The 23,371-nt window shown below is 40.6% G+C and overlaps 2 protein-coding genes and 1 non-coding gene across 6 annotated transcripts in view; all 3 read right to left on the reverse strand.

Annotated features, from left to right (window-relative positions):
* Window positions 1-5,607, reverse strand: part of PRKAA1 (protein kinase AMP-activated catalytic subunit alpha 1) — a 27,911-nt gene extending 22,304 nt beyond the window's left edge. For 2 of the 4 annotated variants that reach the window (XM_074328972.2, XM_074328971.2), the window contains exon 1: window positions 5,460-5,575. Coding sequence is in view for 1 of the 4 variants with exons in the window: in XM_019737213.3 (XP_019592772.1) it covers window positions 5,460-5,586 (127 nt within the window). In the remaining 3 variants the exon portion in view is untranslated. Of the gene's footprint in view, window positions 1-5,459 lie in introns of all 4 variants that reach the window. The other 2 variants (XM_019737213.3, XM_074328973.2) reach the window with 2 other exon arrangements.
* Window positions 5,608-20,687: 15,080 nt separating this feature from the next.
* RPL37 (ribosomal protein L37) lies at window positions 20,688-23,174 on the reverse strand. Its single transcript, XM_019737328.3, has 4 exons — window positions 23,151-23,174; window positions 22,371-22,506; window positions 22,048-22,132; window positions 20,688-20,803 (listed from the first exon to the last, which is right to left on the reverse strand). The coding sequence occupies exons 1-4, from the start codon at window positions 23,151-23,153 to the stop codon at window positions 20,734-20,736; spliced, it is 294 nt and encodes a 97-aa protein (XP_019592887.1). The 5' UTR covers window positions 23,154-23,174; the 3' UTR covers window positions 20,688-20,733.
* LOC141570926 (small nucleolar RNA SNORD72) lies at window positions 20,885-20,964 on the reverse strand. The gene has a single exon (XR_012495368.1). It is a non-coding gene; the product is annotated as a small nucleolar RNA SNORD72 (small nucleolar RNA).
* Window positions 23,175-23,371: the final 197 nt, after the last annotated feature.

Raw genomic sequence — 23,371 nt, forward strand, 5'->3', positions numbered from 1 at the left:
ATTCTCCATTGACTAAACTCAGCTGCAGCCAAATTAATTGCTGTTCCACAGTCAATCGATGTCGTAAATGGACCTTGTCAGGAATATGCATTACTAAGAGAATTCCCCCCTTTTCCAAAACTCAAAATTGTATTCTGCACACTGTGACTGTTCTGCAGTAGTGCTAAGGTGCTGCTTTTGAATGAAATAGAAGACAGGTATTTCTGCCATGTAAGACCTGTATATAATTCATGGGAAAAGTTACCAGAATTCATCACAGCAGGTTAGTCAACTAAGTATTAGCCGTGTTTCCCCGAAAATAAGACTTAGCTAGACCATCAGCTCTAATATGTCTTTTGGAACAAAAATTAATATAAGACCCGATCTTATTTTACTATAAAACCAGATCTTATATAACTAATATAATACAGTATAATACAATACAATACAATACAATACAATACAATACAATACAATACAATACAATACAATACAATAGGGGGGGAACACGGTAGTAACAACCTGTTCTTGCTCTCTAAAGGGAACTTTTTCAAACTGTAAAACGTTGTAACAAATGCTTTTCTAATCAGATAAGTAATCCTGAAGTGAAACAAGATCATACTTTGAAAGAGGATTTTAAATAGTAAAGAGATGTCACAAAGACAGAAATATCTACTGAAGATATTAAAATAACCTAATGATTTCATTCCCACTCTAAAATTAAAAGAATAAAAATCTCACTTATAAAAGTATTATGGAAAACACAATCCTGGAGAGGAGTTAAACTTTAAAAGCTATAGGTGGAAATTTGAGAATGCTACCTTTTCTTAACAAAACATTTCAGGCCTCCCAAAAGGCAAACCAAATACCCATGTCTCACCCACCACTAGCTTAAGCAACAAAACAGTATAAATATAACTGAAGCTCAGCAGGACTCTTCCCAGATCTTTCTCCCTCCTCTCTCCCCAGAGGTAACCACTATCTTGAATGTGGTGTTTGTCTTTCCCACAAATGAATCCATAAACAATGTAACATTGTTTTTCATATGTTTACCTTACTAATTTAATTTTCTGTATTCTTTTGAACACATAATAGCTGCACTACACAATTCAAAAGTACAAAAGGATATACAGTGAAATATATCTGCTACCTGGTTCTCTCCTGAACAACTACTGTAACTGTTTCACGTCTATCTTTAAAAAGACACTCTATACAGTTGCAAGCAATTACAACTAGATACGTATTTGCCCTGCTTTTTATATATATAGTAGGTATACTATAAACATTATTCTACTACCCCCTTATTTTTCCTCTTAAAAATACATCTTGGAAATTACTCTCTAAATATATAAAGTATCCTTTTTTTTCTTAGTTTCCAAGGTATATCACAGTATTTATAAACCGTAACTTAACTATTGTCCTATTAGAAAGGTTACTTCCAATCTTTTGCATTTACAAACAATATGGCAATGAATAACTCATTGTTTCACATGCATGAGTGTATCTTCTCCCTCCACCTGACAGGGGTATCCTCCATTTTAGGGGCCATCAATTTTATTACTACAATCATTAACATAAAATCCCCGTCCTATTCTCAATACCAAACACCACTCTTCGTATGGTACGTCCTAATTACAGCTGTACTCCTTCTGCTATCCCTTCCCATCCTGGCCGCCAGAATTACCATACTACTGACCGACAGCAACCTAAATACTACCTTCTTTGACCCCGCAGGAGGAGGAGACCCTATCCTGTACCAACATCTGTTCTGGTTCTTTGGCCACCCTGAAGTCTGTATTCTCATTTTACCCAGATTCGAATCATCTCCCACATTGTTACCTACTACTCAGGCAAAAAACCCTTCGGATACATGGGTATGGTCTGCACAATATCAGTCGGTTTCCTGGGCGTTATCGTGTGAGCCCGATAAATTCCATGAGTAAATTCCTAGAAGTTGAATTACTGGGTTAATTTTAATAAATACTCTCACTATCGAGGCAGTACCAATTTATACTCCCACCAGCAATGTATGAGTGTTTTTGCATGTTTGTTAAATATATATAAATAACATGACTGTACATATTCTTGTACTTATGCTTTTGTGGCCTAACATTACATACTTGAGATTCACTCATGCTGAGATATATATAGCTCTAGTGCATACACAGATTTTTTTAATTAAAGAAATGTGTAAATAACTTCCACTGTGATTCATTCACAAAAAAAAGTCACCTATTTACCTGAAATTGCAGCTTTATGTAGAAATACTCACCAATTTAATAGGTTCTATATATAAACAACTTCTTTGCCAAAGACCACCCACCCTACTAAAAAGACAGCCTTCTCTTCTCTTGGAAAACTAACAAAAACTGCCATTTTAATTTACTGCAGTAGTCACATGACTTTGTTCATTCATGCTTTTATAACTGTTCTATCTGGGAGGAAAGGGGAATGGACCAGCACGAGAGTAGAGACTAACACCTTGACAACCAGAAAAAAACAATACCTTAGAAGTAAAACAGGAGAATTCAAGCATAATTCCAAATTAACCCTACTTGTCTGTTTAAACTTTCCCCTCAAAATGTTATTTTCACCAAAGGATTTTTTTAGCCTGTAACAGGAAAAAATAATCACTATGAATTTACAGTTCTACTCCTTCCCAAAAATTAAGCTTCCTCTAAGCATGGACATTGGGAATTTTTCTGTATATCAATATCACATCTAGATTTCTTTTCTATGTTAAATTCACCAACATATTTAATTTCAAAAGCTCTATCTACTCCAAATTGTCTCCATTGAAATATATGGCTAATCATATTAGTCATAAGAATTCTTATCAAATTAAGGCCAGTGTAAGTTACCAATGTCACCAGTAAACTAGCTAATTTTGTCTGCTCACTGAGTATCTATGTACCCCTGTCTCTCTCCTAATAATACCTATTTCTGTGTAGGTATCTATCCTGTCCCCTCACACCATCCAAGTACCTCAGAAGAAGATGCCCTTAATAATACTGAATGTCAACTGCAACTGAAAAGTAATTTTTTTAAATGCCCTCCCCCGCAACACACACACACACATCCAAGAGTGGGCCATATTCCCCCAAGGGTAATTCCATCTCCCTTGCTAGGACCTACTTAGGAACACAGGCTTAAGCCATTGGCACAAGGCATCCCAGGCCAGAGGGACTGGATAAACCAACAAGACTCATGAGAGGTACGTTGGGACTTCCTTGCTCTGGAGAGAACCAAGGGAAGAGATTTTCTTGGCTAAGCTGAGTTGGATTTTCTATTACGTGGGGCAAAAAGCATCCCACCTATTTAACAACTTAAAAAATGCAATGGTTGAGGATTTTGACCAACTATTTATGAACAAATTGAACCATACCTATGAAACCTATGATCCTTTGACTACTATTGGCCTTGCTAAATTGGAGAGGTTGCTGACTTTGACAGTGTGTGGGACACTTCAACAGAGGCACATGTGGAGGAGTGAAGGTTAAGGAACAGCGGTCACTGGAGGGATTCATGTCAAAGCCACAACACAGATCAAATCCAGAAAACAAAAAATCTCCTCTTGCTTTCCTATCTGCCATGCCAAAAGCCACCTAACAAAAAAGAAAAAGAGACCTGACTCTGCTCAGATCTGTATTAGGAGAATGATGAGCATCCCTATCCAAGCAGAACTCTGGGAGGGGTGGACATCAAGACTGTCATCACTATGTTGGCAGCATTAATGAGCATTTCTTACAAATACCGAGTTTCTCCGAAAATAAGATCTAGCTGGACAATCAGCTCTAATGCGTCTTTTGGAGCAAAAATTAATATAAGACCCGGTATTATATTATATAAAGACCTTTATAATATATATTATAATATTATATCTTTATAATATATAAACACATTATATATCTTTATAATATAATATAATACCGGGTCTTATATTAATTTTAACTTTAAAAGATGCATTAGAGCTGCTTGTCCAGCTAGGTCTTATTTTTGGGGAAACACGACACCTACTTGTAAATTAAAAGAAAGAAGTTCGTAAATGCTAACATAAAAGTAGAGACAGCACAGCCAAAATAAGTAACTTCAAGGACACAGAAACATCTTTCTGACCTAATACAGACCCACCCTAATGGCTGTTATTACCCTATTCTGGCATTTGCTTCTTACTTTCTTACATTGTAGGCCTTGCCGATTTTCATAAGGTTTAGGCAATTGCTTCCCTGTGAGCTATACAGCAATTTTCCAGTTCTATGACTCAGAAAGGACAAGAGAAGGAAGGATTCTCCTCTTCCATCCCTAGATAAAATCAGAAAATATTTATTTAGCTCTGGTAGAGCAAGACTAATTTAATTCACTGTACAGACTTTCACACACTTTTTTTTCTTTTAAGTCAAGTATTTACCTAGCACTTAGTATATTCAAATCACACGCTATTATTTATTCAAAGCCTTTGCATGAATTATTATCAGCTCCGTATTTCCTTCATTTGCATCATCCCTAATAACAAAGTCAAATACCTAAAAAAATTATGCGTCACAAAGTTTGCAATTAAACTTGTGCCACAATTGGTGGATTGGAGCAAGTTTGCTATTTTCAAATACCGTGTTGAAACACAAGAGTAAGATAGTCCACACTTTTCTTAAAAAAAAAAAAAAATCAAATGATGTGCACTAAATCGTTCATTAAAATATAAATATCCTGTGAAAACACATGGAAAGGAGCTGCATTAATGAACCAATCAACTATCTGGAGACAACATCTGCACTAACTACCGGGTTTGGCATACACACTGCAAAACTGGTAATTCAGACACACGAAAGGCACGGAGTCTGCATTCTGAATATAAACCATGCATCACAAGTATTGGACCAGTTTATGTTCATTAACTGCTCCGAAAAAAATTAGTTATCCTTTCCGACAAGATGGCTTTTTTTCCTTTTTTTCTTAAATAATTCTCTAAGCTACCCCCAGACTTTGCGGGTAACAGATTTCACACTGGAGAATCAGCCTGAACAGGTGAGTAGACAGCCTTTCTAAAAAGGACAGAAAAAAGGACAATGCTGAAGAATGCCAGGGAACTGATGGGCTGGTCCTGAGCGGAGGGAGACCAGCCTCTGTTCCCGGGGCTCTGGGAGGAGACCCCGACGCCCCCACCCTGCACTCGGAGCGCGCCGCGCAGCCCCCAACCGCCCACCTGAGAAAGTTCGCACCTCCGCATCCCCGCCCCTCGCACGGACCAGCCCCTGGCGCCGCCGTCGCCATGGTGACCGGTCCCCACCCCACCCCCACCCGCCCGGGAGGGCCGCGCCGCAGCCCGGCGGCCGCGTTGGGCTCCGCTCCCGCCGGCGGGAGGACCGGGGCTGCGGAGCCCGAGAGACGAGGAACGCCGGGGCCGGGGGAGGATGAAGAGGTGTGAAAAGCGGAAGTCGCCTGGGTCCTGGGATTGGGCCGTGGCTTGCCCCGGGGGTCCTCACCCTTCACTTTGCCGAAGGTGCCGACCCCCAGCGTGTCCCCCAGGATGTAGTGGCCGATCTTCACCCGCCCGTCGTGTTTCTGCTTCTCGGCTGTCGCCATCTTTCTCCAGGAACTGAGTCTGCGCATGGCGCCGCGGGAGGGGGCGGAGGGGGCGGGCAGGGCCGCGCCGGGGGCGGGCGGGCGGCCGGGCGGGGAGGGGGTGGGGACGCGGGAGGGGAGCCGCGCCGCGGAGCCGCCGCCCTGCGCAGCCCGCCGAGGCCCCGCCGCCCGCCGTCGGGCGCAGACGCTCCCCCTGGCGGGCGGGAGGGGGTCGCTAGGAGGGGCACCGGTGTCCCTTCCTCGCCCTGCATCCTTTCGGCCCGGGGCGCCCGCCCACCTGCGCGGCAGCCCCCTGGCTCCGTTCCTCTCTGCGGGAGTCTCTGCCTCTGAGTGTTACTCTAGGTGGGGGAGCCGCGCTCCCTGTGATTCCCAGAGGGAAGATGGGCGAGGGGAATTCCGCTCGGGTAGGGCAGATGTCCGGCTTGTTACTCGTGCAGCGCGAATTGAAACGTGGTTGGAGATACCGCACTGCCACTGTCGTCTAACCTTTAGGTTTTCCCTTCGCGGGTGGGATCTAGAAACCTTTGGGAGTTGTCACTTGCTTCTTTGGTAGAGTTTCCATCCCCTCCTGTCTTCCCACCCTCCCGGTCTCCAGCGTCTCTTTTTATTTTTACTGTGAGCCAGAAGTTGTTGCTATTGGGCACCTGGACAGCTCAAGTAATGTTGTCGGTCTCTCTTCCTGCTGGACGCTTTCCTGAAATTTTCTCCCGAAAGCAAACTGTCGGAAGGAACAGGTTAGGGATATGTATTTGTGTTCGGGGCCTGAGATGTTACTCAGACATTTTAACGTGTAGGAATTACTATTTTAGATTATCAGTAAAATATAGACTTAAACTGAACTGAAAACAAGGATTACGGTTGCATGAACCAGATCAGTTGACAAATATTTATTGTACTAGAAATGAGTAAGATTTAGTCTATTATCAATACAAATGGGATCACGCCATATCAGAGGGGAAGTTGAGAAAGTATACTTATTTGTAATAGAATTTTTAAGTGAGTTTGTTAGTCAATTATATTCCTCTAACATGGACAAAAATCAAGTGCCCCCCCCCAAAAAACAACAACAACAACAGTTTATAGGATCTCAATTTTGCAGTGTCATAGCATTCGGGCTAGTGTCAGGCAGAGTTGGACTCATCGTGAAAATAGTATAAAAAGTAAAAGACTAAAAATATCACCTTTTTTTCTAGTGAAAGTTACCCAACTCTCCTGATTTTTATATACTTTCTGTTTATGACATCAAAGTACCATGTTTTAACTGCTTTGATCCAAGCAAGGTATACTGCAGGAGAAGCAAAAGCATTTGAGTTTAGAATTACATAAAATAAGCAGAGAACAGTTACAACTATCCTTGGATAGATCATCAGTTCCTACTCTACTATGAACAGCACATATTTTGAAGGGCAAAAAGGTTAAGAAATCTATGATGTGAGATTTGGGGTGGGGGAGGGGTGGGCAGGCAGTGGTTACTGTTGTAATTTTTGCTTTCTGGTTTCTTCACCTTTACCCATTTGCCTTGTGTGTTTCTGCAGCTCAGGCTCTTTGGATCGCTACAAAGCAGAAAGAGCTCTCTGGATTCTCTTAGAGGAAAAAACTTTTTAAGTGTTCCCCCCAGAAATAGCATCTTAAATTAACTTTAAATTTGCATCATGTCTAGAATTTAGCCCAGCAAGTTTCTGTTATTTCTTTTAACCTAAAAGGGAAAAAAAAAAAGGTTATCTCAGCTCTATATGGTGCCAATTAAGCCACAGAGCATCTTACCAGGGAGCAAACTGAAGTTGAATTTTGAAAACCCACTGCCAATATCTTTATGAAACTTTGAAGACCCAATGAAGAAAGTAATATAGACTATTTTTTAGCAGAAACAGTTTGATTCTGCTTTTGTGTTATTTTAGATTATAATTCTATTTAATAAATATTCATTAAATGCCACTATTTACTCAAAAGCATTGTTGGGGGAAATAAAACCTAAAATCATAGATCAAAGAATTGAATAGGAACTTAGAAGTCATCTTATCCAATCTCCCATAGTCTGTTTAAGCAACTTTTATTGCTGTTTTTTTTTCTTATGTTGTGTTCAAAACTGAATCCAGTTAACAGTTTCTAACAAAGTAATGAGCTGCCTTGAATCCTTTGCTTTATCTCTTTCCTTCATTCTTTTTTAAAAATTGTTGTCACATTTTCTTCCACTCTCTCTTCCTTTAATTCTCCAATTGATCCATTTCCCTAGACCTTCATTTCTTCTTTTCTTCCAGCATCTGTTAACCGCCAGACACTGTGGACAGATAGAAAATGAAAAGTCATGTTCCTTACCCTGGAGGAGCTCATAATCTGGGATGGCAGTTCCCCCTCCCTTCCCCAAGGATAGATAATATTCACATGTTCAGCATTTTCCAGGGTAAAAACAAAGATAAGGTAGACTGGCTTACACCCAGTTTCAGGACCCATCAGTTGTAGCTCTGCCCCTATCGAAGCAAAGTATATTGGAATGTAAGTGGGCAGGAGTGACATTATAAAGTAGCCTTGAATCTACTCGAGTTTAAGAGGAGGGGAAAAAATAGTTTTCATCCTTTAGCACTTCCACTTTTATTAGCACAAAGAAGTTGCAGTACATCACACTGCTGATGAAGACTGCCAGGATGACCCAACACTGATGGAGAACCTCCGGTCTCCGAGGAGCATTAGTTACTTGTCAGCTGCTTGCTCTGTAGCCCTTCAGAGAGTCTAAGGGAGCTGTGAGTCCTCGCAGTCTTCTTAAGACCGTCACAGTGTTAGTAGACCCTGCACTGTCAGGTAGATATTACACTTCCTCAATGCCTGTCTCTAAACATGGTGTCCAGCACTAAAAATTCTGAGAACTACACTGCTATTAATGCAGCCTAATATTTCCTTAGCTTAGTTGTCATTACATTGTAACTAATATTTGTTGAACAACAACCAGGTAGGTAATAGGCAGTTTGCTCGACTCTGAGGACTAAAACAGCAAAGGTACACAGTATCTGCTTCCAACAAGGCAAAGCAATATCACAGGTGCTATAATAAAAATATATATATGGTCCTAAAAGGGCATTATAAGAAGAGGGCATAACCTTTATCTGTGGAGGTACACACAAGTTTGAACTTGAATCCGTTTAAGGGAGTATTTAGACATGGTGCTTTGTACTCAAGCAAAAGTGTGGTATGGGGTATTGGGGAACTTGGAGGAGGCATCCCAAGTAAGGGGACCAACATATGCAAAATCACAGGGAAGGAAGCCTTAGGCTTTGTAGAGAAGAGCAAGTGGTTCCAGGGGATGAAATCTGGATGTACAAAGCAACTCCTTAGAAGAAAGGAGAGGTAAACAACTAAATCCTGAATGGCCTCATATGCGCTTCTCAATTTGGACATTATCTTACAGAGAGTGATGAGCCATGGGAGAATGTGAAGTCAATGCATTTTAGAAATACATTCTTTACCAAAGAAATTGATGGCTATGGGTGCCTTTAGCAAGGGAAACAGGGTGACTAAGTCCAGCACAAGGGGCAGACTTTTTCTTGTGTATTCTTTTGCAACTTTTTGTTTTCAAACCTTATGAATATATTACAGAGTCAAAACAATTAACTTTAACAAAACATATTTTTTTAAACTCTCACTTTGTAGGGAAGATACACTGGAGAAGAGCAAGACCAAAGTGGTGGTAAAACAGGAGACTTGCAATCATCTAGTGAAGAAATGATGAGGCAAGCACCATGTATGAAAAGGAAAATCTCTAGGCGTATTTAGAAGTGGAATTAGCGAGGTACAGAGATTGATGTGGACAGAGAGAGAAAGGAAGAAATGATAATTACCTCCTAGGTTTCTGAAGAGATTGTTGTGAGGATGGGGAATAGAGGGGTTCAATAGAAATAATGAATCCGTTCATAACGTTAAGGCATCTAAGAAACTTTCAGGTAAGGATATCCAGGAATATACTGCAAAAAAAGGTCAGTCTAGAGATACACATTGGATGTCATCACCAAACAAATGGCAGATGAAGTAGGGCAACGATTGAGGATGAGATCTCCCCAGTTTGTAGAGTTAAGGGATCCAAGGACAGAAAACTTCCTTAGAGAACATGAATAATTAAGAAGATCCGCAAGCAATATAACCCTATGGAAGACACTGAAAGAAAAGTAGTCAATTTATGTTTGAATGTCCCCAGGAAGTTACAGTGATTAAAATTTGTGGATAATTGTTAACGAGGGTAGATGATTCCTAACCATTGGTTTGAATTTTTTTTAGGTTAAAACGTTTGCAACCCCTTCACGATGACGAATTTTAAGCTTCAACCTTAATGAAATAAGCCCAGAACTGTTTTCTGGAGAAAATCTTAGCACTGTTCACAAAGACTCCTTGGACTATCTCTAGGTGGGTGTAGTTGGTTGGTCCTGATACGGTCCTTGTAATAAGAAAATGGCAACCCTGCAACCCTGCTGTCTCTCAGTTGATTCACTGAGTAACAGGCACATTGATCTTTGTTGCTCTATTTTAAGGGAAATAGATGGAAGGGTTGACTGATACTGTAAATTGTACCCCTAGATCAATTGAGATCATGGGCGGAGGGGAGAGATAATTAGACTGCCCTGTTTCTGGTTGCTGTTAAACGTGCTTTTACTCAAATTGGTAATACAAGGGGTTAATGAACATCGACACCTTGAACAGGCTAATAATTTGGCTCTCCATTCAGACTAGGAACTTGGTCCCCATCAAAACAATATTCTTGAAAAATTTTTTCAACATTTAAGTTGAAAGAGGACTGCTGAAACAGTGTCCCAGGGAACAGACACTGTGGTGACCAGCCCTAACTTCTTGGACAGCAGTAACAGGCCATCTAAGCATGCATTTTGTGGGGTCGGGGGTCTTATCCCACTCCAGGTGATTTATCAAAGTAGTTCTTTTTAGCCACATCCTTCTGAGGAGAGCTCGGATAAATGAAAATTCGAGTTATGCTTTGGCGCCTCAGAGATGTGTGGTCTCCCTTTACATACTGGCCCAGTTTAGCTCCCTCCAATCTGCTGCTGCTGCTCTGTCCTCAGTGCAGGAGTCTACTGAGGGGTGCTGGAAAAGCAGACATGCAAAGCAGCCTTACTTCGGCTCTCCCAAATTTACAGGCTACTTCTAACACAAATGAACCTGCTAAAGGCATGTGTTTTAGTATTCCAACCTCATCGCTGTATTTATTGTATTTTCCCTCCCCTAAGTTCCTTATTTCCTCATTTATTTATTTTGCTGGAATTATTACTCTTTAGGTTTCCCAGATACTTTTTGTTTTTTAAAAGATTTTTTTAGAACAGCTTTAGATTTATAGGAAAAATGTGAAGATAGTACAGAGTTCTCATAGACTCAGTTTCCCATATGATCAACATCTTACATTATGTGGTACATGTCTTACAATTAATGAGCCAATATTGATTCCTTATCTTTAACTGAAGTCCATACTTTATTCCAATTTCTTTAGTTTTTGTCTAATGATATTTTTCTGTTTCAGAATCCCATCTAGGAGCCACATTACGTTTAGTTGTCATTGTCTCCTTAGATTGGCTCTGATATTATTCAGCTACTCCTGGTTTTGATGACCTTGATACTATTAAGGTGCATTGGTCAGGTATTCTGTTGAATGCCCCCCTATTGGAATTTGTCTGGTGTTTTTCTCATGGTTAGACTGGTGTTATGGGATCTGGGGAGGAAGAACACACATTAACAAGGGTTCATACTATCAAACTGATTTGTTACTGTTGATGTTGACCTTGAGTACCTGGCTAAGGTAGGGTTTGTCAGGTTTCCCTACTGTAAAGTTACACTCTTTTTTCTCCTTTCCATACTGTACTCTGAAGGAAGTCACTAAGCACAGCCCACGGTTAAGAATTGGGGAGTTCTGCTCCCACCTTTTGGAATGGGTTATCTGAATAAACTATTTGGAATTCTTCACAGATTTGTCTCGACTTATTTATTTACTCAATCATCTGTTTAAAGCAGTATGAACTCACGAATATTTTGCACTGGGTTATAATCCAGTACTCCTTCATTTTATTGCTCAAATTGTTCCAGCTTTGGTCACTGGGTGCTCTTTCAGTTGGCTCATGTACCCCTTTGATATGCCGCCATCAATGTCATTTTTGTTATTTGCTTTTGTTTAGCACCTCATTACTTTCTGGCACTAAAAGACTTTCCAAACTCATCTTGTGGATTTCCTGCCCCAGGCCTACGATCAGCCATTTCCCCAAGGTGTCCTGGTTACTTTCATTGGAGAGTGATTTTAGATATCAAAATTTGGTGTTTGGAGTGTCGTTGCTTCTAGACCCTCTCAGCTGGCAGAGCAGGGAAATACATATGTATATACTAACCAATAAATATACCCATAGTTCCAAATATTTTTCTATATGTGAAACCACCCCTATCTATGCTAATTTAAATATGACTTCATACTGATCCATGTAACCAACTCTAATCCATTACACATAGATTATTTTAGCCTCTTCCCTTAGCTTATTTGTAAACTCCCACTCCGACAGGAAGAAATCTAGCTTCCATTATCTAACATTCATTTATTTAATTGTTCAATTTGAGTATGTATTTGCGGAAATATCAGACTTCTTAACCTTACCCCTATGGATAACAATTTTACCAACTTGAGTCCAATGCTTGGTGCAGTTCTTCTTGTCTTTTAACTTACAGACCCCACTCATTTCCAAGTGGTAATCTTGTACTCCACCATTTTCTTAGGTAAGCACCTATTCCCTCCACCCTTTTCAGTGAGGTGGTTTCATACATGTATAATTCAAATAGATTATATTGTCACAGTCTGCGTTCCATCCTAGGATCCCCCAACCTCTGTTTTAACTGCCTCCTGTTCACCTTGTTGGTGAGGGAGGAATTCCCTCCCTCGGGTTATGAGGGCAAAACACAACACACAATACACGGGACAGATGATATCAAATGCATCTATTGGTCACACAAACTCACAGCCTAGGGGAAGACGGCAGTACATACCACTCAGGGCCACATGGAGGTTGCTCTCAGGATCAGAATGAACAACCTTGTAGTATCAGAGGGTGGGCTGCCCCCTGGTTCCTGTAAAGAATGTGATTAGCTGTTTGGATAATTCTACAAGCTGCCAGCGAACTGAAACCCACTACTCAGGGGTTAGCAATAACTGTGCCTGTTCCGTTTGATAAGGAGGGTTGTGTAGCTAGAGAAACTTACCTATGGGAGCAGAGTTGGGAGGGGTATTTACAGTTAGGAAATCCTAGGCTCTACCAATTTTTCCAATGTCAAGGTAACACATAATATGGAGTTTTAATATTAGGCCTTACACCACAACTTCCCAAATGATTTTATTTATTTATTTATTTTTATTGGGGAAGGGGAACAGAATTTTATTGGGCAACAGTGTGTACTTCCAGGACTTTTTTCCAAGTCAAGTTGTTGTCCTTTCAGTCTTAGTTGTGGAGGGTGACATTCAGCTCCAAGTTGTTGTCCTTTCAGTCTTAGTTGAGGAGGGCGCAGCTCAGCTCCAGGTCCAGTTGCCATTGCTAGTTGCAGGGGGCACAGCCCATCATCCCTCCCTTGCGGGACTTGAGGAGTTGAACCAGCAACCTTGTGGTTGAGAGCCCACTGGCCTGGCCCACGTGGGAATCGAACCGGCAGCCTTCAGAGTTAGGAGCACGGAGCTCCTATGGCCTGAGTAAACCGGGCCGGCCCCCAAATGATTTTTTTAAATTTGCATGCATTAAGTTTCACTCCATGCTATAAAGTTTTGTGGGTTTTGACAACAGTACAATGTCATGTATCTACTAATTTCACCACCCTAAAAAATATGTGCTTCATATATTCAACCCCTCTCTTTTCCCTGGTAATTTTGCCTTTTTCAGAATGTCATATAATTGGAATCATACAGCATGTAGTCTCTACACACTGGTTTCTTTCCCTTAGCAATATCCATTTAAAGTTTATCTATATCTGTTCTATGACCCTTAAATGCTTCTAAATAAGGAAAATCTAAAACATTTTTAAAATTAAGGAAGGTTGGTCTCCATTATAAAATATTTTCCTCAAATATTTTAAAATATTTTATATTTCCTGAAAGAATCTTACAATGGTACAGCTGTGTTACAAGTTATGTTAAACATATCAAGAGGATATACTCTGAAAAACTGAGCCGTTATATAGCTTTAGTGGTTTCCTTCAATTACCAATGAATCACATAAGAAAATATTTTGATTTTTTTCTTTTTCAGTAATATTATTCCTTACACATGTAATCAGTACATATTATTAATTTAATCTATTTCTCCTACATAGAGCACAATATTTAAATTCAAGTATACTATGAAACATATAGAGCTTTTAATTTCAGAAATTAAGTTGGTTTCATATGGAAATTTTGTTTTCTTCGTGTTAGGAATTTGTTCTAACTCTAGTATATTTTATTTTTACTAAAATGGTTATAGATTACTTGACTGAAATTTTAACATGGAGAATCTTGTAGTTGCTTTATTGGATTATATACATTATAATTGACCTATACTAAAAGACTTTTTGTTTTGTCTGGAATTAATACTTTGTCATGTTTTTTTCACTTGCTTAGATTTCTATGTACTTATCACAAATTCAACCCAAACTATTCCTAAAATCTCTCAAGACATTGAAATACATGAGGTGTGTAATGTGCAGAAGGTGTTAATACATTGTCAGCAGATTTTATTCAGGTTGATCTGACAAAGAGCTCTAAGCTGTGTTAAAACGATCCTTGGTAAACTTCAGAAAGAGGCCTGTGATTTCTCTAGGGTCAAACTCCTACAATATGGGGTGGATTTCCCAGTGCCAGGCCGCTACAGTGTGGGTGGCTTCTCCAGTGCCGGGTTCCTGCCATGTGCACTGGCCAGAGGCACCTGGTGACCAGCTTTTCCCAGAGCCCCTTCAGGCAGCTTCACAGCAGAACGCTGTTGGGCAGGGCATTTTCCCATGAAGGACTTCCCCAGTCATCCCTCTGGTGGCTTTCCAGCAAATTCCAGAAGCAAGACACTTCAACATCCAGTGAGCTATGCTATACCTTTTCTGACATCTGGATCTCAGCTTCAGGGGTGGGAGGCTTTTTCCTTGGGTGCTCTATCTCAATTCTAGGCGTACTGGCTACTCCTGATTTCTGTTCTTCCTACATTCGGGAGAGTTCTCTTTACTTTTTACTAGCCAATCCCTTAATACCCTAATCCCTTGCATTAAACTTTTCCTGTTCAAGTTACTAGGTGGTTTGTCTCCTCAATGAACCTTGACTTATATACCAACTATTTTTATTAGATGTTTATATTTTTATACTCTGCATGTTATTTCTGGTATTTATATAATGAAGTATTTTTTTTTTTAGTCAAATAACTGAAGTTTTCTTGTTTTGCAAATACTAAATGCATCTACACGGATTTTAGCATTGGTCTAAACTCAAAACAATGAAAAATACCAGAAGGCAGAATGGGATACTGTCTTTAAATCTATTAGTTGATCTATTCAGATTCTAAGAGTTGTCTCTGATGAATATGAAAGGTATTCAAAATTTAACTGTTCAAAAATTTAAAACTATTGAGGATTTTATTCTATAACATATATTCTCTCATAGGGCTTTTTTTTTGGAGGAAGGGGATCAGGAAAGAGCAGACTTGCACTGATCAAGATGACTGAAAATGGTTTGCTATTACCTTATAAAAAGTTAATTCAGTGCTAAAATTATGTATGTGAATGGTATCTTGATCTCTATATTTTACAGTGTATGATTAGCTCTGTGGCTCCACATCCAGGCCATAGATGAGTAAGGATTCTATTGAATGAAGACAAATGTGCTACAAAACTCATCTTACATTGTACAATGTCTTTATTAATTAAAAGAATGCATTCCAACAACACTCACTGTTGTCAGATTCTTTACCAGAGAAAGAAAATATATACCTTTAACAGATCGCTCTGTGCCTTAGTTTTCTCCTCTCCAAAGCAGTTTTATTACACCAACTCACATCTCTTGCAACTTTAAAAGCACAGTGCCATACTGAGCTATCTCAAAGGTTTTGTTCCCAGAGGTTTCTCTCCAGAGCCATCCCTAATTGGACAGTACTTCTCTCTGAGGCTTCCTGCTTCCTTTCTCTCTCCTCCCTTGGGAAGCTGCTTCTCCTCTGAGGGTTGCTCCCCTGTGACACAGGGTCCATGCAGAGGTTCAGCTCTGACTTCGCCTTCTCCACTCTGAGGTGACTGAACCAAATACAGCCAACCTTTCTTTCCTCCTGTTTGCTCAACATAGTTGTGTTTCTAAAATAATACTGTTTGCCACCTGGTATACCATTTGCTTCCTCCTCAGTGCCCTCTACCACCTGCCCTAACTTGAAGCGAGACCTTTCTAATACCGTTTTACCAGGCCTTTTTTTAAAAAGACCTTTCCCCTACAGGACTTACTAATTTCTCCATAAGATAACACTCAGGAGTTTAAATCATTTGGAACATTTTTGAGAGCAAAGCAAATACTTTTTATATTCGCTAGGTGTTAATTTGCAGACCTATGTTAACACCATCAGAATGGAGCTTTTCTTGCCTCAGAACTACCAAAACTTATACTTTCTCACACACACACACACAAAATGTATCCAAGAGTCTGGTAATAGCTTTTAGAATCCTCAGCCAGAACAAGGACATAGGAGTCCAAGGAAGAGATCCATGAAGAAATGTTTTTAACCTTTTTTTCTTTTTCTAATTTAAGTGTGTTTTTCCAGGACCCATTAGCTCCAAGTCAAGTAATTGTTTCAATCTAGTTGTGGAGGGCGCAGCTCACAGTGGCCCATGTGGAGATTGAACCGTCAACTGTGTTAAGAGCACAGCGTTCTAACAAACTGAGCAAACCGGCCTCCCCAAAATTTCTTTGAAAAGGGTTTTAAGTATTCAATCCCACTTTCTTATTAAAGGGGGTTACTACCTTCTAGCTCTTAATCTGGTGAAGGGAACTTCAAAGGAACCACTCAGAGAGCTCTGAAATGTGTTTTCTGTAACTGTTTTTGCTGGGGGGCCAGGAGAGGGCTGCTGTCATTAGATCTCCTTGCACTTAAGCATTTGTTCAGATCAGGGTGTGGGAGTGTTTCCTGTGGACCACTCATGAGAGACAGCGTGGGCTAATTGCACATCCTACCAATAATCATCTGCTGGGTCCAGAGATTGTGAACCCATCCAGCCAAAGGAAAACCTTCCGTCCCCTCACCCCTCCTTTCTCCTCCTATCTACTCTTTAGCCCCACTATGGAGTGAAACTGCCTGTCACAAGCCCCAGAGAACATACACAGGGAGAAAGCTGAGGTCAGAGGGGTCACACCCCCTGCTCCACTGCTGATTTCTAGCCCAGAGGAGCCTCAAGCTGGAAAATGCGAGTTTGAGTTTTGACTGTTACATAGGAATAGACATTTTATTTATTGAAACAAAACTTTTTACAACTAATGACTGGAGGGCATTTTTTTATTATAAGTGATCTAAAAATACTTGGGTGAGAACAAATCTTCATCCTGGGCACTGGAGTATATTCTCACCGTATAAAGGACACAAAGTTTTTTGTTGTTGTTTTTTTTAATCTCAATCCACATACCATGCCTGTTCTTGTACCATGCCATGAACCACTTCCATACATTAGAACCATTTTTTTCATTAGAATTTTCCTTAACAAAACATCCTTCTACCTTATAAGAAAGCTTTTGCTTCAGATTCCATTCTTGGTTCCTGAAGTTATTGATAATCTCTGGTCTGTGCTTCTCTTAGATTATGATTCAAACTACTTTTAGTTTTGAGAAGAAACAAAAAAACAATATAATCCCTATGTACTAATGTGAAAGAGAAAACTCCCTGAAACAAGTAAAATAATTTTGTAGTATATTACTTTGACGTTACTTTTCTTACACGAATATACAATACTACAAAGTTCAGCTAATTACAGTCAAGGTTAAATTTTGCAGTCAACCCAGAACTCAAAAAAGGCTGAATACAATCTCTGCCTGAATGGCTGTTCTTATTTTTGCAGGGATGGCTCATCATTTACCTTTCTTAACCAACTTTCTGAAGAAAGTTCCTCCACTCCCCCCATCACTCATTGTATCTGTCTTTTCAGCACTTAATCACTGTCTGAAATTGCTTACTTGTCCGCTATCACACCCCCGCCATACACAACACATACACACAAGCATATGCACACACTGTTGAAATGTCAGAGCAGGGTCCTTGTCCATTTTGCTTTCCACTTGCCTCCTGGACCTAGAACTGCTTCTGGCACACGGAGCTCACTGAACAGATAGTTGGTTCATGAACAGAGGCACTATTATCAGCAACAGAAATGAAAGGGAACCATAGAATACGTAGGTAACCTTCCCAAAGCACCTTTTGTTTTTTGAAACTAAACTCTCCATTCCTCATTGCCCCATCTCCCTTGAGTGGCTAGCAAGACGGCTTTTTTTTTAAACTTTTATTTTTTAAGTGTGTTTTTCCAGGACCCATCAGCTCCAAGTCAAGTAATTGTTTCAATCTAGTTGTGGAGGGCGCAGCTCACAGGGGCCCATGTTGGGTGGGGATCAAAACGGCACCCTTCTTAAGGGCACCACATTCTAACCAACTGAGCTAACCAGCCACTTCCAAGATGGCTTTATTCTTGATACTCTACTGAAATGAAGTTTATGGAAACATTAACCTAAATTTTGCCAAATCCATAAGTCACTTTATTTTTTAGATCTCCCTTCTCTTTGGCCTCAGCTACGTATGACCAAGTGCCCCCTCAAATAATCCAATGACTCAACCCTATCCTAGCTCCTGGGCTAATTCTACAACCACTGGAGTCGACTGTCAACTTCAACCACGTCTGTGTTTGATCCCACTGTATCTCTAAATTGGCCTGCTACATAGCAGTTACAGCATCACGTTATTATGCTGAACAATGAATGAACCACTCTCTGGTCTCCTACTGTTTCCCCAAAACTAAGACCTCGCTGGACAATCAGCTCTAATGCATCTTTTGGAGCAAAATTAATGTAAGGCCCGGTGTTATAGTAAAATAAGTAAATTAATTTTTGCTCCAAAAGACACATTAGAGCTGATTGTCCAGTGAGGTCTTATTTTCAGGGAAACACGATATGAACACCTCCCCAAATCTTTGAGTCTAAACTTTGGGGTCTGTATATTTTCAAATGGTTTCAACCATTACTGAATCAAGGATGGTTACTGAGGTTCACCAGTGAAGAAACGGAATCCTTTTCTCACCATTTCTACCAGGCCTCACCTTCGCCTCATACCAGTATCGATGTTTAAATTGTCTTCACCATCCTAACCCTAAAGTCAATTCCCTTTCACAACTCTGTTCATTACCTCCAAATGTGGATTTCCAGCCGACTTTCCATTTGAACTGCCACCAGGCTTACTCAGACACATCCTTCCGGTATCCCACAGGCATCTCTCGCAACAAAACCCAACTTTATTACCCACACCCCATTGCCTCCATTCTGTATTCCCTCAGTGAAAGCACTACCTCCTTGCACTAGTCAGAAACCTGTTGTCCAAGATTCCCGTCTTCCGGGTATTTTTGAGGACTGCTGCACTGGACACAATGCTGAATTTTTCTGTGATCCCACGGAACGGTCACACAGCCTGTCATACAGAAAGGGGGTTTGGAAGCTATTTCCTTTGATTCAAACTTGACATGTTCTCAGTACAGACCTCCCTGCTACAGCCAGCCCTTCTGCCACTACCTTAGCCCACATCCTCAGGATTTTCACATGGACTATTTTCAGAACTTGTTGCCTGGTTTTCCAGCTTCAATGTATCCCATCCTCATCACCCTCGACAACAATCTTGCTAACTAATGCCACTGGTGTGCTGGAAATAAATGACTTATTGCTTCAGGCTGAAGTCCAAACTCCTTACTATGGTACTCAAGACTTTCATGATCTGACTACTATTACCCCGCTAGATTCTTCTGCCAACCCCCCTCGTTTTCATGACCTGACAAACCACAATATGTGATTAAAAGGCCAACTAAACAAGACACAAGGCTGTGTTCCTGGGTCTCATTTCAGATGCCCACTGGTGACACACATCTGGTCCTGAGTGCCCTCTACCCAAAAAACTTCCTTTGTTGTGCAATAAGGTAACCACGCAGGTCTTGGCCAGGTAGACCGTCAATCTCACTGGAACAAGAGTGACATTGGCTCCAGGCATCTGTCAAATGGGGATCCACTGCCCAAACCTCAACTGATCTCAGGACATCCTCAGATGTCAGACAAGACATGCAAACTAAGACTCAAAGACCAACTGAATCCACCTGTTGGCACCTTATTCTGAATGTTAACCTAGCCCCATCTCTTTCCCATTCCTTCCCCCTAGGTATTAAAATTAACTTAAAACTGTAATCAGTGAAGCTTAATTCGGCCTGAGAGCCATCTATGATTTATGGGGATAATTAACATTGCACCAGAGTAATTTTCCACTGAAACCTACTTGGTACTAAGGACCACAGACTGGCAAGAGGTAAGCTCACCTTGTTCTCAATACACACGCCTTTCTTAATGCATCACTGACCACCTCTCTTTACCCCTTTGTGCCAACTGCTTTTGCTGGCCCAGGATTCAGCAATCACAAGTCTTCAGGTCAGTGCTTACGTGCCTAAAAGCCCAACATTTATTCCACACTGAGTATATCTATCTATTTTAATGGGCCCCTCCATCACTTAGGAATCAACCATTAGTAACACTGGGTTTCAGGAAGATGTTAAGAGCAAGTCAGATTTCAGTTCTCTCAAGCCAAAATATTCATATACTGGCAGGAAGCCCAATGTAGACTTAGATGGCAGGGGCTCATATATAATTGAATATAAGTTGAGACCTGTGCGACTTTAACTCTTACTATATTCTTTACACCATCTTTCAATGTTATCTGCTTGAAGGAATCCTGGAATTCTGCTTGTTCTCATCCTCTCAAGTATCACAACCCAGTTGAAATGTTAGTGCTCCAAAGCAATCACTTAAGTAAATCTGATACCAAGTTGTCCCATTACCACACTCACAATAATTCATTGACACTATAAGCCTATTAAAATACCTTAGCACACCAGATATATTTTAACATCAAAACATTTATTGTGCAACTAATCGTTGAACTCCTTAAGAGGAACTGGATGCTGCAACAGCTGCCCTCTTGGGTTTAGGTGTTGTTCCTTCACGGAATCCATGCCTGTACCATGTTAAAAACAACAACCATTACTTTAGCAACATCATATATACACTTTAATTTTTGCTAAAACAGATTTTAATGAGCTTATCTCAGTTAAATGCTGAAATCAGTATTGAATTCATATGTTCAGACATTTATTTTTACAACATCACCGATAAGCTGCAACATTTTATTTCCTTTTGTTTCAAGATATGCATTTTAGGGATACAGTTAACTGAAATTGAAAAAAAAAAACTCAATTCATCGGGCTAGTATTTCCCCACTGCCTGAGAGATCCAAGGTATTTGTGAAAACGGGTCCCTATGCTGAGGCAGAAATCCTTACTTTCCTTTAACCGAGGGAAAACAAGGAGCATGTTTAATGGCAGGCATTTTCTAAACTGCTTGACTATGTTTTGTACTTTAACTCATTTAACATTCACACCTGCGAGGAAAATGTACTATCATCCCCCTTTAAAAGACTTGTGAATTGAGGCACAGAAAGTTTAAAGTCTGGCTTCAGTTTATGCTCTTTACTCCCACATTAGAGTAGCAGACCACTCACTACTAAATCTGTACTACTGAACAATAGCTTTAAGTACAAATCAGAAAGATCACTGAGCACACACACACAGGTAAGGGTGTTGTTTACAAAGCTCCTGCCTTGTCATCTTTTAAAATTAGAAAATCTGGAATTGAGTGTGTAAAGGCCAGGGACTCTGCTAAATATCCTACACTGCATAGGAAAGCCCCCCACAACCAAGAATTAGCTGAGACCTTAGATGGGTTAACCCTTTAAAAGCTACCACTAAAGGGTAGTTTATATGTCCAGGTTGGGGCTGAAATTTCTGCATTTCTAACAAATTCTAAAGCCTCACTAACAAGAACTTATCATTTTTCTTTCTATACAAACACAATAGCAACCATGAGTTTTCTATAGCACACAAAGCAACAAAATTGAAGGCCTGACTCCAGTCCCCAGTCTTGACAAATTTGGTATGAAAGAGAGTTGTATTACTAGTAAATAGCATCCCAGTGAGGGAATCTAGCTCAAACCATGCTCTAGACATTTATAATTCATACTATCGTTTACCGAAATAGTAACATCTAGATTAATGGATCTGAAGGTTATGGTGGCAAAAGAAAATACCCGCCAACACCTCATCCCCACTTATCAGGATAGTACTCTTATTTACACCAGTTAGTTAATGAGATGATTTTTATCAAGCTCACAAAAGCATTATAACCCAAACATGAAAACTGTACCTGAATCTGCGGTATACAATTTTTAGGTGCCTCATTCGACCAGTCCCAGTGGTATTTCGTCTTTTCGCCTTAGCACTCCAGTTGTCTAGAACACAAAATTCAGGTAAGGGTCTAAATGATTTTTCCCAAACACCGTGTCAGCACTGTAAGTGCTTGCCTTGCGTTTTAAATCAGCTTCCTCAGCATACACATGCACAACTTAGTTAGGCACCAAATAATGTCCAAAGCCATGCCCCACGTAGGCACGATGCAAACCAAAGACGATCTTCAACCTAAAAATCCATTCCAACACCTAACAGTGGCCTGGAAAACATTCAACTTACACTTTCTCTTCCGCTTGGCAGGGTAGCCACACTTGCCACAGGTGGACTTCTGAAGGTGGTAGGCCTTAGAGCCACAGCGGCGGCATAACGTGTGCGTCTTATTGCGACGCTTTCCGAATGATGACGTGCCCTTCGTCTGTAAATTAAAGGGATAAACAATCCTGAAATCCAGCAATTAATATACATTTCAAGTATAGAAATTACAGAAAAACATAAGATTTAAAGGCAGTCATAAGAACTGAAACTGTGAGAGAAGTTTCTAACTTTTCTTAAATGCTAATCAGAAACTACTACAGGAATTTCATGTTTATCTAAAGCTTTCCGCAAGAATCGTTGTTTTGAAAAATCTACATTTAAAAAAAAGAGGCGTACGGGGAAATATGAAAATAATTTGGTTTTCCTATTTATCCTTAATCCAAAAACCTAAAGGCTCCTGCCAGGCACCACCACCACCAACAAATGCCTTTGCTTACACAGAGCCAAACGCTCCAAAATCAAGCTTCTTCCCTTAATTTTCATCCTAGAATAGCGCTGTGTGGGCTCCCCAAGAGTCAGACCGAAGTAAGAGACCTAGAGCGGCTCCAGTTCCACGACTGCAGGCTCGGCACCCCAGGTAGTTAAGAGGCCATTCTTCTGGCTTTTGAGGACCATAGCATGCATCTTTCCTGCCCACCCGCTCCCTTTGTTAGGAATCTTGCCGGCAACCCCATGGATAGCAATCAGCGCAGCGCAGGAGACGAGGATGGAAGCCGATTAGAAGAGCCATTGCAAACAACTCACCATCGCGCTTCTTCCACTGAGTCCAAAAAGGCCGGAAGAGAAAGCACTTCCGCTATATCGTGCTCAAAAGATTCCGCCCAGGGAAATACTTCCGGCGGGGCGCGGTGCATCATTCTCATGTGTCCGACGCCTCAGTGTGGGTGGTGTCCACAGTAGGATCCGGAGCCAGGCGGGGCAATACAGGTTTCAGCTCCGGGCAGGCGGGCGGGGCCAGAAATCTG

The sequence above is a fragment of the Rhinolophus sinicus genome, chromosome 3 (genome assembly GCF_057876585.1).
Source record: "Rhinolophus sinicus isolate RSI-liver-muscle chromosome 3, RSI-T2T, whole genome shotgun sequence".
Taxonomy (NCBI): Eukaryota; Metazoa; Chordata; class Mammalia; order Chiroptera; family Rhinolophidae; genus Rhinolophus; species Rhinolophus sinicus.

Coding starts and splice junctions, on each gene's coding strand:
- RPL37 (XM_019737328.3), bottom strand. Junction 22,133..22,370: donor TGCCAAGCGGAAGAGAAAGT/GTAAGTTGAATG, acceptor TTTGTGTTCTAG/ACAACTGGAGTGCTAAGGCG. Junction 20,804..22,047: donor ATTGTATACCGCAGATTCAG/GTACAGTTTTCA, acceptor AACATGGTACAG/GCATGGATTCCGTGAAGGAA.